Source organism: Pongo pygmaeus, chromosome 1 (genome assembly GCF_028885625.2).
Source record: "Pongo pygmaeus isolate AG05252 chromosome 1, NHGRI_mPonPyg2-v2.0_pri, whole genome shotgun sequence".
NCBI lineage: Eukaryota > Metazoa > Chordata > Mammalia > Primates > Hominidae > Pongo > Pongo pygmaeus.
Window position 1 is genome coordinate 69,603,263 of NC_072373.2, and position 19,238 is coordinate 69,622,500.

General features: G+C 44.2%; 2 protein-coding genes across 15 annotated transcripts in view; one reads left to right on the forward strand and one right to left on the reverse strand.

Annotated features, from left to right (window-relative positions):
- ACBD6 (acyl-CoA binding domain containing 6) overlaps positions 1 to 18,944 on the forward strand; it is a 248,709-nt gene extending 229,765 nt beyond the window's left edge. For 3 of the 14 annotated variants that reach the window (XR_010123589.1, XR_010123579.1, XR_010123591.1), the window contains 2 exons: positions 7,275 to 7,355; positions 13,277 to 18,944. Coding sequence is in view for 2 of the 14 variants with exons in the window: in XM_054475506.2 (XP_054331481.1) it covers positions 13,260 to 13,300 (41 nt within the window). In the remaining 12 variants the exon portion in view is untranslated. Of the gene's footprint in view, positions 1 to 7,274; positions 11,759 to 13,259 lie in introns of those variants that run through there. The other 11 variants (XR_010123595.1, XM_054475506.2, XR_010123620.1 and 8 more) reach the window with 10 other exon arrangements.
- Positions 13,519 to 19,238, reverse strand: part of LHX4 (LIM homeobox 4) — a 44,703-nt gene continuing 38,983 nt past the window's right edge. The window contains exons 4-6 of the mRNA XM_063650819.1: positions 17,110 to 17,264; positions 16,639 to 16,810; positions 13,519 to 14,454 (exon numbers count right to left, since the gene is read on the reverse strand). Coding sequence (XP_063506889.1) covers positions 14,060 to 14,454; positions 16,639 to 16,810; positions 17,110 to 17,264 — 722 coding nt within the window. The 3' untranslated portion in view covers positions 13,519 to 14,059. The remainder of the gene's footprint in view (positions 14,455 to 16,638; positions 16,811 to 17,109; positions 17,265 to 19,238) is intronic.

Below are 19,238 nucleotides of genomic sequence, written 5' to 3' on the forward strand. Positions count from 1 at the left end.
TTGGACATTTGGCTTGGTTCCAAGTCTTTGCTGTTGTGAATAGTGCTGCAATAAACATACATGTGCATGTGTCTTTATAGCAGCATGATTTATAGTCCTTTGGGTATATACCCAGTAATGGGATGGCTGGGTCAAATGGTATTTCTAGTTCTAGATCCCTGAGGAATCACCACACTGACTTCCACAAGGGTTGAACTAGTTTACACTCCCACCAACAGTGTAAAAGTGTTCCTATTTCTCCACATCCTCTCCAGCACCTGTTGTTTCCTGACTTTTTAATGATTGCCATTCTAACTGGTGTGAGATGGTATCTCATTGTGGTTTTGATTTGCATTTCTCTGATGGCCAGTGATGATGAGCATTTTTTCATGTCTCTTTTGGCTGCATAAATGTCTTCTTTTGAGAAGTGTCTGTTCATATCCTTTGCCCGCTTTTTGATGGGGTTGTTTGTTTTTTTCTTGTAAATTTGTTGGAGTTCATTGTAGATTCTGGATATTAGCCCTTTCTCAGATGAGTAGGTTGCGAAAATTTTCTCCCATTTTGTAGGTTGCCTGTTCACTCTGATGGTAGTTTCTTTTGCTGTGCAGAAGCTCTTGAGTTTAATTAGATCCCATTTGTCAATTTTGGCTTTTGTTGCCATTGCTTTTGGTGTTTTCGACATGAAGTCCTTGCCCATGCCTATGTCCTGAATGGTATTGCCTAGGTTTTCTTCTAGGGTTTTTGTGGTTTTCGGTCTAACGTTTAAGTCTTTAATCCATCTTGAATTAATTTTTGTATAAGGTGTCAGGAAGGGATCCAGTTTCAGCTTTCTACATATGGCTAGCCAGTTTTCCCAGCACCATTTATTAAATAGGGAATCCTTTCCCCATTGTTTGTTTTTCTCAGGTTTGTCAAAGATCAGATAGTTGTAGATATGCGGCGTTATTTCTGAGGGCTCTGTTCTGTTCCATTGATCTATATCTCTGTTTTGGTACCAGTACCATGCTGTTTTGGTTACTGTAGCCTTGTAGTATAGTTTGAAGTCAGATAGCGTGATGCCTCCAGCTTTGTTCTTTTGGCTTAGGATTGACTTGGCGATGCGGGTTCTTTTTTGGTTCCATATGAACTTTAAAGTAGTTTTTTCCAATTCTGTGAAGAAAGTCATTGGTAGCTTGATGGGGATGGCATTGAATCGATAAATGACCTTGGGCAGTATGGCCATTTTCACGATATTGATTCTTCCAACCCATGAGCATGGAATGTTCTTCCATTTGTTTGTATCCTCTTTTATTTCATTGAGCAGTGGTTTGTAGTTCTCCTTGAATAGGTCCTTCACGTCCCTTGTAAGTTGGATTCCTAAGTATTTTATTCTCTTTGAAGCAATTGTGAATGGGAGTTCACTCATGATTTGGCTCTCTGTTTGTCTGTATTGGTGTATAAGAATGCTTGTGATTTTTGTACATTGATTTTGTATCCTGAGACTTTGCTGAAGTTGCTTATCAGCTTGAGGAGATTTTGGGCTGAGACAATGGGGTTTTCTAGATATACAATCATGTCATCTGCAAACAGGGACAATTTGACTTCCTCTTTTCCTAATTGAATACCCTTTATTTCCTTCTCTTGCCTAATTGCCCTGGCCAGAACTTCCAACACTATGTTGAATAGGAGTGGTGAGAGAGGGCATCCCTGTCTTGTGCCAGTTTTCAAAGGGAATGCTTCCAGTTTTTGCCCATTCAGTATGATATTGGCTGTGGGTTTGTCATAGATAGCCCTTATTATTTTGAGATACGTCCCATCAATACCTAATTTATTGAGAGTTTTTAGCATGAAGGGTTGTTGAATTTTGTCAAAGGCCTTTTCTGCATCTATTGAGATAATCATGTGGTTTTTGTCTTTGGTTCTGTTTATATGCTGGATTACATTTATTGATTTGCGTATATTGAACCAGCCTTGCATCCCAGGGATGAAGCCCACTTGATCATGGTGGATAAGCTTTTTGATGTGCTGCTGGATTCAGTTTGCCAGTATTTTATTGAGGATGTTTGCATCAAAGTTCATCAAGGGTATTGGTCTAAAATTCTCTTTTTTGGTTGTGTCTCTGCCCGGCTTTGGTATCAGGATGATGCTGGCCTCTTAAAATGAGTTAGGGAGGATTCCCTCTTTTTCTATTGATTGGAATAGTTTCAGAAGGAATGGTACCAGTTCCTCCTTGTACCTCTGCTAGAATTCAGCTGTGAATCCATCTGGTCCTGGACTCTTTTTGGTTGGTAAGCTATTGATTATTGCCACAATTTCAGATCCTCTTATTGGTCTATTCAGAGATTCAACTTCTTCCTGGTTTAGTCTTGGGAGAGTGTATGTGTCAAGGAATTTATCCATTTCTTCTAGATTTTGTAGTTTATTTGCGTAGAGGTGTTTGTAGTATTCTCTGATGGTAGTTTGTATTTCTGTGGGATCGGTGGTGATATCCCCTTTATCATTTTTTATTGCGTCTATTTGATTCTTCTCTCTTTTTTTCTTTATTAGTCTTGCTAGCGGTCTATCAATTTTGTTGATCCTTTCAAAAAACTAGCTCCTGGATTCATTAATTTTTTGAAGGGTTTTTTGTGTCTCTATTTCCTTCAGCTCTGCTCTGATTTTAGTTATTTCTTGCCTTCTGCTAGCTTTTGAATGTGTTTGCTCTTGCTTTTCTAGTTCTTTTAGTTGTGATGTTAGGGTGTCAATTTTAGATCTTTCCTGCTTTCTCTTGTGGGCATTTAGTGCTATAAATTTCCCTGTACACACTGCTTTGAATGTGTCCCAGAGATTCTGGTATGTTGTGTCTTTGTTCTCGTTGGTTTCAAAGAACATCTTTATTTCTGCCTTCATTTCGTTATGTACCCAGTAGTCATTCAGGAGCAGGTTGTTCAGTTTCCATGTAGTTGAGTGGTTTTGAGTGAGTTTCTTAATCCTGAGTTCTAGTTTGATTGCACTGTGGTCTGAGACACAGTTTGTTATAATTTCTGTTCTTTTACATTTGCTGAGGAGAGCTTTACTTCCAACTATGTGGTCAATTTTGGAATAGGTGTGGTATGGTGCCGAAAAAAATGTATATTCTGTTGATTTGGGGTGGAGAGTTCTGTAGATGTCTATTAGGTCCGCTTGGTGCAGAGCTGAGTTCAATTCCTGGGTATCCTTGTTAACTTTCTGTCTCGTTGATCTGTCTAATGTTGACAGTGGGGTGTTAAAATCTCCCGTTATTATTGTGTGGGAGTCTAAGTCTCTTTGTAAGTCACTCAGGACTTGCTTTATGAATCTGGGTGCTCCTGTATTGGGGAGATGCACCTATTTTCACTTTTTTTTTTGAGACAAGGTCTCACTCTGTCTCCCAGGTTGGAGCGCAGTTCTCATTTTAACATATCCAAAATTGGATGGCTTTTATAAACAATGGCATATCGTAGTTCAGTTGCCAGCATTTTTTTCTTAGTGATACATAAACTTATGTTTCTTACAATCAATTATATCTTAGCTTCAATGAAATAACAGCAGTTATGCCGTTTTTTGGGTTTTTTCGTGTTTTTGAGTCAGGGTCTCACTCTTCTCATCTAGGCTGGAGTGCAGTGGCACCATTATAGCTCACTGCAGACTTGACTCCCTGGCTCAAGCAATCCTTCCACCTCAGCCTCGCAAGTAGCTGGGACCACAGGTGCACACCATGAGGCTCAACTAATTACTTTTTTTCTCCCTGTATTGCCCAGAATGATCTAGAACTCCTGGTCTTAAGTGCTCTGCCTGCATCGGCCTCCCAAAGTGCTGGGATTACAGGCAAGAGCCAGCAGGCTTGGCCACATGATCTTATTTATTCAGAATCAGGGTAATTATCCAAGCCTTTCATATCAAGTCCAAAAGCTTCTCTGAACTGTGTTATCAGGATAAGCAAAAACAAAAGCAGCCATACTCAAAGGTGCATTATCAGGCCTCTTGGTGGATTTTATATATACACATTGAGCTTTCGTTTTATACCATAAAGACCTTAATATCGGCCAGGCTCGGTGGCTTATGCCTGTAATTCCAGCACTTTGGGAGGCTGAGGCGGGCGGATCACCTGAGGTCAGGAGCTTGAGACCAGCCAGGCCAACATAAAGTGAAAAACCCCATCTCTACCAGAAAATACAAAAATTAGCTGAGCATGGTGGCACATGCCTGTAGTCCAGCTACTTGGGAAGCTAAGGCAGGAGAATCACTTGAACTCGGGAGGCAGAGGTCACAGTGAGCTGAGATCACGCCACTGCACTCCAGCCTGGATTACAGAGCAAGACTCTGTCTCTCAAAAAAAAAAAAAAAAAGACCTTAATACCGTCTTTTGTAATCATGTGATTTGAAAAGTTGTTATGATTATTATTGGAACTTTACCTTGAGTATCTTTAATTACTTTAGTAATCATTCACAGTTTCTTCACCAGAGAGATGTTGGATTAAAGTATAGTGATTATCAGACTCAAGAAAAAATATGCTTCCTTCTTATGCTTGTCAGCCAGTGTTTATTATGCACCAAGTATGGTCAGTTTTCAAATATACATTAATTGGCATTACACTAGAGGATTGAACAGGTAAAGCTATTTAACCTAATCTTTATTCACTTGTCCTTGAAATATTCCTGTCATGATTTTTGTATGGATCACTTTGCATGAATCATGTATAGTTACTGGGAATTCACGGCTTATTTCTTAGTCCAGGGAGACTATTCCTTATCCGAAATGCTTGATTTCTGGTTTTTTGGGTGTTTTTTTTTTAATTTTGGAATATTTGCATTATATACTTACCAGTTGAACATCCCTAATCCAAAAGGCCAAAATCTAAAATGCTTCAATGACAATTTCTTTTGACATGTAAGCGCTGAAAAAGTTTTGGGTTTTGGAGCATTTAGGATTTTGGTTTTCAGATTAGGGATACTCAACCTGTATTTTTCTTTTATACTTGAACTCTTCAAAATTTTCTTTCATGTGTTTTGTTGTATCACTTTTTCTTAGCACAGTTACAAAACAAATGTAATTATTTCACATTTTTCACTCTCTTGTGGGATACATGTACTGGAATCACTTCTGGGGACACTATTCCTTCCTTTGTATTCCTGGTCCTAAAAACCAGGTCAGGGTGTTCACAAGTTACAGACTGCTTTCTATGCATGACAGAATCTTTTGCTGATTTTATTCCTAAACGATAGAACACCGAAGTTAAAAACCAGGTGAGAAAACCAGGCAGGAGCTGCCTGACAGCATGCACTTGTCTCATGGTGGAGCTCTAGGCACTCAGGGTGGGTTTATCCCAGAGGTGGGAAAGTCACCATTTGAACCTAATGCTACTGGATGCAGTGGCTGAACATGTAGGACTATGAGGGCATTAAGGAGTCGACAGGTGACTTCCAATGGACTGTGCTAAGCAGCAGCCACATTCATACGCACTAAAAGCAGGATTTATTTTTCCTCTCAACTTGCGTAGCAATCTCGGTTTCCATTTTAATATTTAGAAGGTAAGTTCAGTTGATGGACACTTTGTGTAATAAAAGGCTCTTTTAAAGTCATGCTCATGGACACACACAGGATAAAAAGTGGCACTTCCTGTGCCCATGGCTTTCATGGAGTACATTTGTGGAGCCCAAAGCTTAGTCCTGGATATATTTATAGCACTTTAGCTCCGTTTGTGAGTTTGGAACCCTTCCAAAAAAAAAAAAAAAACAGAAAGACATATATTATTGTTTATAATCTGCTTTATTCCGCCAAACCTTGACTGAACAGACTTGTGGATTGCTGTTTAAATCCCTCAGTGCCTTTAACTACCGATACAGAAAGTGGTTAATGCGCATTCTAAATGAAGCTTGGCATCCACTCCAGGGAATCACTTTAATTGAGGAGCATTAAATGTTAAAATGATTTTTTTAAAAAGCCAGCACACACATACTGAGTATAGAAGTTCTGGCCCACCAGTAATGTAGTTTCTTAGTTATTGTATTCCTCCAGCTTTAAGCCCTGCAGTTGACAGGTGTCGAAAAAGTGACTTTCAATTCCCTAGGCCACTATCTGCAGGCAGCTGGCCAGTGAGGAGGCAACCTTCAAGGATTCCACTTCAGAGGAGGGGAGGGAGCTGTCTACTTTATGGATGTTTGTTTTTCTGAAATAATAAACTAGTCCCAGGTGACTAAAATATGAGATTTAACCCCAAAGTTCTTGCCTGGGCTCTCCATTGCTGTGCAGAAGCCATCTGTTGAAATCTATTTACCATTTTAATGGTCTCTCTTGCTCTTTTTTTTTAACTGCTTATTTCCAACTCCAAATGTGTGCCAAGACCACTTTTTTGGGTCTATATTTTATCTTTCAGAAAGCAATTCCCAGCCTTTCCCAAATCCCCAACCCCTCCCAGCCAACAGGAGATCCTGGTCCAGGGTTGGCAAGCAAAAGAAAGATAAATCATTAAATTTTTTTAAAAAGCCTCTCCTACAACTCTAGAGGCAGCTCAGCCTCTATGAGCCTTGTAAGCTCTGACCAGTTCAGGGACACCCTGTAACTTGCCCAGTTTAGTTACAGAATAACATACCAATTTGTGTGTAATACTTTTATTCAATTTTTGTGTTTTTGGAGATGGCCAAAGGAAAAATCACCAAAAAGAAAGGGTTCTAAAGGAAAATCCTGAAATCACAATGGCAAAAATGACAGAAGAAAATGAATTAAAAGATCAAAAGAGACAGATGTTACATGCAGAAGCCCATGCCTGCTTTCTCTGAGAGGATGTGATATACTCTTCCCCGGGCAGGAGCTGATCATTTAAAAGACCTTTATTTAATAGTTTTGGATGGTTTATTTGTATTACTCCTTTTAGAAGGATGATAATAAAATTTCCCTTTTCCTAATGATTTGGCCCCATTTTATAAACATTGATTTTTTTTCTCCCTCCCAACTCAATACTTCTCCACAGTAGTGGCTGAACTATTTACTTCCCTGTGGCAGTCATGAGCCAAATAATCATCCATACTGAGCTTGATCAGTGCTCCCTGCACAGCCAGGCAAAGGGACTTTACGAAGAAAGGCACCAGGAATTCTGAATAAAAATGAAATAGCATTCTTCTAAGCAAGTGTGGCAAAGGACACACTTTCAGACTGTAAAGGACAATTTTTAAACTGTGCCTCACATAACAAATCTAAGGAAATACATGCAGATACATTGAGGATCACCTCTCAAGATGTTATTTCCAATTTAGCCATCGGTTAAAATGTGCAACACACTGACTTGCCTTTCATTTCTTTTTTCCTTTTGTGATTTTAGCTGAGTAGAATCCTGGGCCCAAGGGGAAAGGACAGGAAAGCAATGGAACACCGACTGCGGAGCTTCCGTTTGTTTTCCTGAGTGAGTCTTGCTTACTTCTTTCTGGCTAGTGATATCTTTCCTTTATTCTTTAAGCAGCTGTCTTTTTGGAAAACCACTGTCAGAAAGAAAATCAGACTGCTCAGGAGCCAGTCTCCAGTGACCAAACTAAAATAAGGGGGTTGTTGTGGGGGGGACCAGATCTTCTCTCCTTTGTGAGCTGCACCCATTTTATAATCCCAGAAAGTTATTACTAGGTTAGCATTGTGGTGGAAGCTGTGTACACTAGAGGATAAAGTGGAAGCAGTCCAATGAACCTGCTGTACTCAAAACAGTTGATAGTATGTTGAAAAGAAAGATGCAACATAGGCTGGTGATGAGGGGCTGAGAATGGAAGATAAGTTAGGCTACCCAAAAACATGGTATATACTGCATAAACTAGCCAAAATTCTCATGCCCATTACCAGTGCCTCAGGAATGAGTAACCAAGTTTAGGAGCAACAGAGCCCTTCCTAGCCACATTGTGAATTTCCCTAACCACCACCCAAGAGACTGAGCTAGTGAAGAAAAAAAGACCTTATGTACAGCACCTTCTGTATTCCCCTACCAATATCTTCACTCCCATTTGAACTTCTCATCTTCTCCACCCTTCCTTGGTATATAACCCAGTAAGATCTCTTGCCTTTCTCAGCATAATAAAGCACTTAACACGGGAGATGATTTTGGCAAAGGATCATGACTCTCCTTGATAGCAGAGGGGGTCTCCACTAAAAGACCTTTAATCCCTCCAAGAATCCCACTGGGCATTCTGCCTGGGAGGTACTAACTTTCCGGTTTAAGTGGGTAGACTTTAGGGGACAAAGCAGTTCTAGGACTTAGGTTAAGTCACAACAACCCAGTGGCAGCATTAGAGAACTCAGAGGTCCAGAGCTCAGCCTCCTGCTTTGTACCTAAGTAAATTGTTCTATGTAGTGCTTTTTTTTTTTTTTAAGTTTTCTCTGTCCAGGAAAGGAGAAAAAACAAAGGGAGAGAGGGAAATGCCACACACACAATAAGGTGGCAGAGAAGTTGGCACTGCCACTGTCTAAGGAGTCTCAGAATATTTCACCAAGTATTCCAGGATAACTAGTAGCTAAACATGTGATGAATGAGATTTCCTTGCCCACTCTCCCTAAGGAGACTCTATGAGCACCGTCCAGTAGAGCCATCTGCAATGATAGAACTGTTTTATATCAGTGTTGTCCAAATACAGTAGCCACTGGTCACATGAAGCTATTGAGCACCTAAAATGTGTCTAGTGTAAGAAACTAAACTTTTATTTAATACTAATTTAAGTTTAAATAGCCATGTGTGGCTAGTAGCTACCATATTGGACAGTGCCACTGCTTTGGATCTTCTCTTCAGCCAAACAAAACTAATGACTAGTGGGGAAAAGAAGCATGCTGTAGTTTTTCCACAGTGGAATCCCAGCTGTAAAGAAATGCTATGACTTTTTTTTTTTTTTTTAATGTAATGAAAAAGTCTCTCTTGCTGTTTCCATTCCAGCTAAACTTAGGGTCTGCACACTAATAAAGCCTCCTGCAGGGAAAAAAACCTAAATGGAGATTCTCCTAGAAAATGTTTGTCCAGGAGCCCTGATGACTCTGATGAGGTGTTTCTGTCCCTCTGTAAATATAGACACTTGCATATACTTTGTCTAGAAAGAAAAATGTGTGAGTGTGAAGGACTTTTAAAAATGCTACTGGACAGGCCGGGCATGGTGGCTCACGCCTGTAATTCCAGCACTTTGGGAGGCCCAGGTGGGCCAATCACTTGAGGTCAGGAGTTCAAGACCAGCCTGGCCAACATGGCAAAACCCCATCTCTACTAAAAATACAAAAAATTAGCCAGGCGTGTTTGCGCATGCCTGTAATCCCACCTACTCTGGAGGCTGAGGCATGAAAATCACTCGAACCCAGGAAGCAGAGGTTGCAGTGAGCTGAGATCACACCACTGCACTCCAGCCTGGGCAACAGAGCAAGACTCTGTCTCAAAAAAAAAAATTAAAATGCCACTGAACAAACAGGAACTAAAAGTTATATGGTCAACATTTCTCCTGCTCATTTCCTAAGTCTGGGGGCAGAGGATTGTGCCCAGGAAATGACTATTAGAAAAACCAGGGAACTTCCTCTAATCAATCCTTTATGAGTGGTTCTGGTATTTCACGGCTCTAAGTATAATAGTTCTGGCATTCAGAGTTAGTTGTATATTTGGTTTCCTTCTCATCATAAAAGGACCTCACATCACTCAGTTTTTATTCTATTTATGTCAAGAGAAAAAACTTCCAGCAAACCAAATGAAAAGCAAGACACATCAGCATCTAAAGAATTTCCATATTTATTTTACATAATTTTACCGTACACATCTCATGCCAACACAGGAGGCATATACAAACAAACGCACCAGCTTCTGTTTTCCAAAGTCATTATGGCAATAAATAAGGATGGGTGGGTCCTTTTTTTTTTTTTTTACCCCCCCCCCAGGAAACGAGACTTCATTTCTCTTTAACTGTACAAAATTTACATTGTGAAGGATGAGGGCAACGATCCAGAGCTGAGGGGATCTGGGGCTTTGAGGTCTGATTGCAAGCTCAGAGCAACTTCTGGAATCCCGCAGCCCTGAACCTGCTTGTTTGGCCGAACACAGTCCTCAATTGGGAAAGTTGGTGTGATTCTTGCCTCTCGGTGGGCAACAGATGAGAGTAGGGGTGTCTTTCCTCTGTTCACCTGTGCTCTGCCTCCCTAAGCAAAGGAATGCTTGGTGCACCTCCCAAACCTGCAGCTGTCTCCTCACCAGAGCTAGCAGCATGAAACTGTGCTTTTAGTGTGGTCCTACCAAGCAGAGTGTAGATGGGATGACTTTGCTGAGCTCTCTCTTTTTGGCTCCAGTCACTCACTGTGTTTAGAACAGTTGGAGCAACTGCTGCAAAAAGGGCCAACTGACCAATCCAAGAAAGAGCGAGCCAGTGATGTGCTTTTTATTTAGCTTTCAGCATGCCCAGAGCCCTTCAGCAGCAGGCAGTAAAACAAAACTCATTTCCGCTTAATTGAATTTTTCTTCATCTCACGGTTTCCAATTTTTAAAGTGCAATGTTTAAAAATGAGCCTCCTCAGGCCGTCCAGACCCTGCTGGCTGGGGAGGTATGGTCATTATTTTCATGGTTTTAACCAAGTTGTAAGTCGTGGCATGTGGGAGTGTAGGTGCAGAGTGGACTGTCATACAACATACAGCCTTTGCTCATCAGAAGCCTTGAGCCCCCTCCTGTAAAGAGGCAGTTGGAAATCACCAGCTTGAGCTTCTGAGATAAGAATGTCTTTTGTTTTACAGATTTCTTACACTTCCTTGCAAAGTGAGCTTAATGATGAAGATCTAATGGCCCAATTATCTTACTAGGTTTCATGTTTTACACTGGCCCCCCAAAAGTTTAAGGACACTGCCAAATGCTTTTCTTGTGTCTTAATTTTTTCCTCTTTCCCTGATGTTTCACAGTATTCATTTGCAGGACAGTGTTATCAGTGATAGTTGATCTTTATTTTACATTATATTCATAACTGTCAGATGAGACAAGAAAGAGAAAGCACAAAGACTGACAGGAATTTGCCTGAGGTTGCATAGCAAGTCCTTGAAGGGCCAAGAACCTGACTCCCAAGAACCTGACTGATTTACCCATCAGGCCAGCGTCTCAGCCCTTAAATCTGGTATTTCCTCCATGGTTTTATTACGTTCCAACAAACAGAGATTCCGCCATAGCCCCTCAGTTTCCATTTTGCTTATACCAGTTACCACTGGAACTTGGGGTTTTTAACTAATTTGCTCCTGAATTCAAGAGCTTCCTACTCTAAAGTCGACCAGCCAGGCACTGCAGATAATGGTTGCCTCTAGAAGGTCTCATTTCATTTTTAAAATTCATCCATGTCATTTTAGCAAGGGGGGAAACAGCTATCATGTAGCACCTTATACCCCATAATAGACTTCCAAGCAATAGAGGAGTGCCTCTAAGAGAAGCTAAAGGTAATGAATGCCCGGCTTTTCTCCATTTCCAAACCCCAGAAGAGTCTTGTCATGCAATGGCTCATTAGTGGCACCAGCCCACCCATAATGCTAACCCCACCTGCAGGGAGATGCATTTACAATCTTAGACCTACTGTGGCTGTGCTTCTAAACAGGCAGCAATGTTTGCTGCTTTCTGGGGAGCTGGCTCTGGAAAACAAAGCTCTCCTGGTTTTCAGGCCAGTGCTCTCAAGGGTTTTTCCAGCTACCCAGCCCTACTGACGCCAAAGAACTATTGACCTCGTCAACTGCTCACTGAGTTCCTCAAGAGATTTATTATATTAGTATAAATGAGGAAGGCGTCTCCTTCCACTATTGAACTGGGAATTAGTATGATTAACTTACAAAAACAAAAACTGGTCAACTTACAGCGATCTTAAACAGTGCTACACAGAGGAGGATGGCCCCCCCTTTAAAAAGCCTGCTCTCCCCCACACTATACTCACCAAAAACTTCAAGGGCCTCTGAAATCCCATGAGTTGCTAAGCCAAATAGTCAACCTGCAACAGTGATCTGGGTGGGCAGCTTTTCAACTGGTTCATTGCCCAGCAGAGCCTTTTCTCCTGTGTATTTTAAGCAGCCTGCTAAGAAGGGTGTATTTAAAAAGCCATCCTCCAAAAAGACGACTGCATTTTCCTTTCCTCACATGGCATTTTTGTCTTCCTCCCCACCCCAATGTTCACGATTGGAGAATTCCCAATAGCACAGAATTGGCTAGGCTTAACACAACATCATCCATAAACATGGAACCTCAAGAGAAGTGTCTGTGTGTGCAGACTTCTCAAGCAAAAATCATGACCACTGCAGCACACCAAAAAACGAGGGTACACTATAAAATTGGTCAGAGAAGAGGTGGCCTGAAGGCTGATCCCGGAATTTACTGTTTTAAAGAACTTAATTAATTGAACTTAGTTTAGTCCTGGAAAAGGGCTTACAAAAGATGCAGCAGTCCAAGAGGAACTGTGTATTCTTCCTTTAGTCTGCCTATGACATGCCTAAATCTTTGCAGTCCTCAAAAGGTGACCAACCATTCATAGAAGGAAGGGTCCTTAGGGTCTCTGGCCCCATCACTTCATGTGATTGATAGAAAGGCAATGCCTTCTCACCCTTTCCTACTCTGCTGATCTCATTTAAGAGAATGGGAGGCCAGAATAAGCAAACCACAGCTTCCCAGAGGGACAGGAATAAATTCCAGCTGGCTAAATTCCAGTTTGCACATGAAGAGCTTCCTGATGGTAGATGGGTGCACAAGGTGGGTGGGAGCTGCAGCACCATTCAGGACAGCATTTCCCACAGCAGTGCAGTCTGTCGCAGGAGTAGCAACTCATAAAGCGGGGGTTGGCCTTGCTCTGGCCTCAGGCTTAGTGATTTGCTACTGCAAACCTACACAACAGGGAGTCCCTGCACCACCACTGGCCAGAGAGTTCTGGCTTTCTGACCATGGGACTGCAGCCCAAGGCATGGCAGGTGTCCAGCCAGCAATCCAGAGAGATGCAGCCCAAGGACCACTTAGAACCCTTTGGACAATTTTAGGGCCGCTCCCTGAATTATTCTTCCCAACCAAGGTAGGCCAAAAAAAAATTGCTGGTTCCTGGAAGTGACCAAAACTGTCCTCCAATTGAATCAGCTAGGACAGCAGAGAAAGCTTTCATTATTAAGGGGGCAGAGGGGTAGACTTGCAAGCTCATCTAAACCAACTCCTTCAAAACAGCCTCCAAATATTTCACCCTACAAGGGATGGGGAACTCCGGAAGACTGGCATCAGCCGATATGGCTGAATAGACTGCAGGTTTGGAATCCAAATGTGTCTACAAATGTTCACTGATTGATTGTCATTTTGTTCTCCCCACATTTTAGTTTTGCTCATTTTACAGCCCACAGCCTGTCTTGTGGAATAAATGATACAAGCAGTTGAAGAAGGCACACTGTGCACCAAGGGGACGACTCAGGCAGTCTGCAGCGGTGGTCCAGGGCTACTCAGCTCAGCCTCAGTCACCTGCAATGAAAACCACCTCTTGCCGTCAGAGTCAATGACTCTGGTTTGTAGGAAAGAATTCATATCTTCACAGCAAAAATAAAAATAAAAAAGGAGGGGGCATGTTTTTAATATCAAACTGGCCATCAAAGTGTTCACTGACCTTTAATAACTGATCTTTTCATTTTGAAATATAGGGTTCAATAAGGATGGTCCAGAAATCACTTTTATTTTACTCAAGGGCTGTGAGGCCTCTACCTCAGGAGTCTCGGTTCTGGTGAGAGCAGTGTTTTGGGAGGCATTGTGTGAGACATACCAGTTGGAGCAAAGTTCCCAAAGGCCAAGGGGGCCTATCACAGTCACCTTGTGCTACCAAAGCACTGAGCAGCCAAGCCCCTAAGCAGAACAGCAGGGGAGAGGCCCAACAAGCCAGTGTCCCTAGAGCTCTAGGCCATTACCCCCTGTGCTGTGTTCTGAGATGAGGCTGCTCTCCCACTGCTTCCCCAGGAAAACAATGCCCTAGTGTGGTCTCACAGCCTTCTAGGAGTCAGCGGAGGACTTCCATTGAAAATAATGGAAATTCACATTGGTGTACTTTCGATCCTTAAAAGGCAAGTCTCTTTTGATCCTTGAAGATATTCTCTCAAGCCAGGCGGGCAGGTAGGGTGGGGAGGAGAGAAGTTTAAAAAGGCGGATGATCCATTTCATCAAGCCAAGAGCCTGGGCTAGTTGGAAAGTCGGGATAGCCTACACTGCTTCCTGTGGAGATGTCAGAGGTGGGTCCCCCAGCCATGGCTCTCAGCGTCTGGCTTACTCCCTGCCCTGCATGCGCAATGATGCCCAAATTACTGTCCACCGTGTAATCCAGCCCATTGAGCAAAGGAGCATGGGATGGCAGGGATGATATGGAGGATGGAGACTGGGGGATTCCATAGGGGCTCCCATCCCTCAAGTCCTGATAGGATTGTCCTGTCCCGTCCATGGAGAAGCTCCCATTCATTAACTGTCCGCCTGTAACGTCCCCCACGTTGCCATAAATCCTATTGGTGTGGCCAAGTTCTGAGAGAATTTGATCCTCTGTGGACAAAAGAAGGGAGATTTATTGTCAGCTGCCAGGACTCTGATGGTCCCCTGCTCTTCACAACCTAGGAACACACGTGACCAGGAAAGATGCCCAAGGATGGCAGCTGCCTTGCAGCCAAGCATGGGTCAGACACACCAATATGGCAGCTTGACATCCAGAGCCCAACCCAGTCCAAGGAGAAAAACAAGAAACACCTGCAAAGACTAAATTCCCAGGTCCCAGAAGGATGGACAAATGTTTGGTGAGCTCGTTGGTCCCTTGTGGCTCATGTACTAATACTCTGGCTACACTGAGGAGGATGAATGCCTAAGGCTGGGTGGGTCAGATGTCTCCACATCACAAATGGAAACTACATGCTGACAAGATTTACCCTGAAAGCTTTCAAGCTGAGAAAGGGCTTGGTTTAGTTGGTTGGGAAGCAAGCAGGCCCGTATGGTCAGGGAAGCTGAGGACCACTGTTAGACATCTATACAAAATCCTTCTGGTCTATCTGGAAGAGAGGTTCAATATCAAAGGACTTGGTTTCTGTCTGTATTCAGTAAGCACTTCACTGGGGACAAAGAATTGACTTGATTAAGGCAAATGAACCTTCTTTTTTCTTGAAGAATTTCATTAAGGGGATCTAATGGAATCTTTGCCACTTGAAAGAATTCATCTCTCCAACAGAGGTGAGCAGTTTTAGTCTTTGAGAAATTATTCCCAGAGAAACCAATGATAGGTCAGCCCAGGGACCCACCTGCACCCAACAGAAATGAGCTTAACAATCCAGTATGTTCTAGGTGTTGACTTCAACAGCCCAGATGAGATTAAGTGACTTTCCCAATCCTGCCAAGAAGCCTAGAAAGTGAGTATTAGTCCCATGAGCTGTCCCCAAGGCCTCACGGCCCCTGTGTTCTCAGAGGAGGCTGCCCTCTAGGGCTCAGCTGACCTCTGGGCTGAACTACAGTCCTCCCAGGGCATCATGGTCCTGGCAGGCAACTTGTTCCATCCTCTGTCCCACATGCTTCCTTTTCTATTTCTACCTGGGCCTACGCACCAATCCCTAAATAAGGCCTCCCCAGACTAGACTTCAACACCCCATCCCTTCTGAGGCCTGCCCCCCATTCCCCTTATGAAAAAACATGGTGGGGGGAGCTCATGCTCTTTAAAGGGAGCAGGAAGATGAAGACTCCACTCCACTGTCAAATGGCCGTGAGTTAGCCTTTTGCCTATACCTGTCATCCCGAATGACCAGGGCCCTCTGTGGGAGCCACAGGTTCCCTGTGGGAACGATCATGCCTTCCAGGTATACAAATGTGCCAGGCTTTCCCCAAGCACATCCACAGTTGGTTGTGTTCATTGATCCCCACAACGCGGTGAGATGGGCAAGGATGTGGTATTCCTCTTGGGAATACTGGGGCTCAAGAGAAGTGAATCGATTTGACAGAGCCGCACTGGAAACCAGGTCTCTGATCGCCAGTTGAGTACTCTTCCCTTTCCCCCCTCAGCAGAAGACCTTCCACATTTGAGAACTCAGTACCTGAGAACAGTTAATGATTCTTTGCAAACAACCTGAAGATTCACAACATGCAGTAATTTACAATTTTGCTGATGCACGAATTTGAATATAGCGCATGCTGCAAAGCTTGTGTGTGGGGGACAGAATGAAGTGAGTGGTGGAGAAAGGGATTTCGGAAGTGAAGCCAGTTCCCCATCTCACATGCACTCACAGTACTGATTTCCCAGGAAAAAGCCTGTGGAGTGTGTCCTCCCCACCACCAGGACTGGAGGAAGGGGTGGCTCTAGGGGACTATGGGAGTAGGCCAGTGTCCCAGCAAAGGGGACAAAGATGGGAGAGGGGCTAGGGGCACAAGGCTGGGACCCGGTCATCTGTTCATAGCTGTGCGGGCTGATGAGGGAGGCCCCAGTCAGCAGGAGGGGAGGGGAGGCCTTGGGGCCACAGGACAGGGCCTGGCCCATCCCAGCTTCCAGACCTCAGCAATCTTGTTTCCTACTCCTGTCCCATGGTAAAGGGCCACTACCATTTCCCCCACCCTTCACTGCAAGTCTTAAGGAAAAGCCTGTGTTCAGGAGGGAGTTGCCAAGGCCTCAAGAAAGATCCCTCCTGAGTGCCAGGGATTACAGATTCCCAGGGGACTTTCCTAAGGCCTCGGCCTGGCCCCTCCAGCCCTGCTCACCTCGGAAGCTCAGCTCACTGTCACTAACCCCACAGTCCTCTGCAGAGCTCTCCTTCTCCTGCTTGCTGCCGCCCCGGCTCCTCTTGACACTCTTATAGAACTGCCCCCAGCGGTGCCGCCCTGCGTCCTTCTTCAGGCGTTTCTCTTTGGCCCTTCTGTTCTGAAACCAAACCTGCCACACAAGCACAAGGGACACACTCAGGGGGCATCCACCACAAACCCAAAGCCCCCAGGACCCCTAGGCGGGCGGCTGGAAGCCGACGGAAGCCTGAATGGAGCACAGGTCTGGGAGTGCGATGTGCCCCACCCCCTCTCCCCAGGTGGGCCTCAGAATTCTGTCTTCAGTTCTGGCAAAAGCCCTGGGGTCAGGCCCTGAGCCCCACCACCCGTGAGCTGATGTCACTCAGGACACCTTCCACCCCTGTCCTGGGCCTGGGATCCCCGGAGGGCACAGGAGTGCTGGCATCTCACCTGTACGACCCTCATGTCCAGGCCTGTCTCTGAGGACAGCTGCTCCCTCACGTGCCGGGCAGGCTTGGGGGAGTTCTTGTATGCATTCTTTAATGTCTCCAGCTGCTTGGCTGTGATGGTGGTCCGGGGCCGCTTAGCTCCAGCCTCTGAGTCATCTGCAAGGAAAAGCCACTGCTTACTGGCTTTGGCCTATCTGCAGCAGCTGCACCTCCTCCCACACTTTCTCCACTCAGCTCCTTTCTCCTTTCTCCACTCAGCTCCCTGCCTTTCTCCACTCAGCTCCCTGCCTCTCCCCTCCACTGCCAGCCCAGCTGCACAGAAGTCTCATCAAATTGAATGAAATTTGAAGTCTCATCAAATGAAATTTGAAGTCTCATCAAATTGAATGAATGTACCCAATTCCACACATGTCCCCGTCATGACAAACACTCTGCTCACACATCCTCATGAGTTCTTGCCAGAGCTGTGAAGGTGAACAGCCAGGTTGAAGTCGTGTTCAAAGCCGCCCCAGATGGCCTCCCCTCTGTCTCATTGGGAGTCTCCCATTTCCCCACAGCCATGTCACCTTTGCCTTGGCGTTGCTGGGCTCACAGCCAGGGGTGAGCATGCACACCCAGCAGTGTCTAAACAGGTTTCTAAACTATGGGTCAGAACCCACTCGTGGGCTGTAAAGTCACTTGGTGGATCAAAACTAAAAGAGGAAATCAGATGAAGAGAATGGAATGGAATGGCAAGATCATTTCATTAAACCTTAGGTTTTATTGTATGAATGTGTGTACTGAGATGAAATGTAAAATGAGTTTTACTGTGGATTGTAGTCAAAATGTTTTGAGAAAACTAGTCTAAGGAATGTTCTGGGCAACACACTGACTGATCAACACAAAGTCCTCGACAGATTTTGAGTGAACAAGCTCAAGTTCCTGTTAGTTAAAGTCTGGTCTGTTCCATTCAAAGTCAGGTACAGAGAGAGGCGCGTGGGTGTGTTCGGAAGCACAGGTGAATGTAAAGGTTTGTTTCCTCTCCCAGCACTTAGGTTTACTGCCCTTTTCTCCACAGTGCCCCTGGAGGACACACAGAATAAAGTCAGCAGCTGGCCTGGGCAGCTCTGCTCTCTGTGCTTGCTCACCTGTGTGCCCCAGAAAGTGTCTCTGTGACATTCCTGACTTCCTCTCTGTCTTTTCTCCTTTCTTTCCATTCAAGAAAACCCTCTCTTAGAAACAATAATAGCCAACATGTGTTAGCACCTACCATGTGCTGGTGTTGACTAAGGACTTTATATGCATTCGGTCCTCACAATCTACAAGGCTCTCCCTGGAGTCAGCAGACCTGGCTTCAATGTTCTTGATGAGTGAGTGACTTGGGCCAGTAACTCACTTCCCCCTTGGAAGTCCAGAGGGCAACACGGCCTTCCCTGGTCTTGGGAGGCACTAGAGGAATGAAGCAGCTGTGCGGCCAGGACATGCGTGCGCACAGTGAGGGGGGACACACCCGTGCCTTCCCTTCTCCTCGGGCTGTTTTCTTCTCTCACGTGGCCACTGTCATCCCAGAACTACTGTGGCCCAACTCCCTCCCTGAAGCCCTGAAGCCCTGAACCCGAAGGGTAGGGATTCCGAAGCCCCTGCTGCAGAGACTACACTACTTAGAGAGTCATTCCAAAAGACAAAGAGGAACCTCCAAAATGCCTTCCTTTTCATTCTGAGGAGTCTGACCCTTCTGTGCATATTTATAGTCTACACGGGAGTGTCTGATGCAACTTTGAATTATGCAAATGGGAAATAGTGCACTTGTATACAATCTTTATATTAAAAAATGTGAAATAATGCAATCACCAAAAATGTTTTAATTCCTCGAGAATCACTTAATTTCAAAACAGCTTGGCCTACGGAATTATAAATTCTTTTCACCACAGCCAGATGGTAGCGCCACTGGGATAGACCCGTCATCCTGGTTGGTGGCCCGCTGGCTCGGCACCGCTATTCACACGCACAGGATTTTCTTCTTGCAATGATGGGGACTAATATCTGTTATTTTAACATTCACTGTTATTATAATTTAAAATCTTTTTTATATCCTATAACAATGTCATCCAAGTATTCATTAAGTAGCAGTGGCAGTGCTCATGCTGAAAA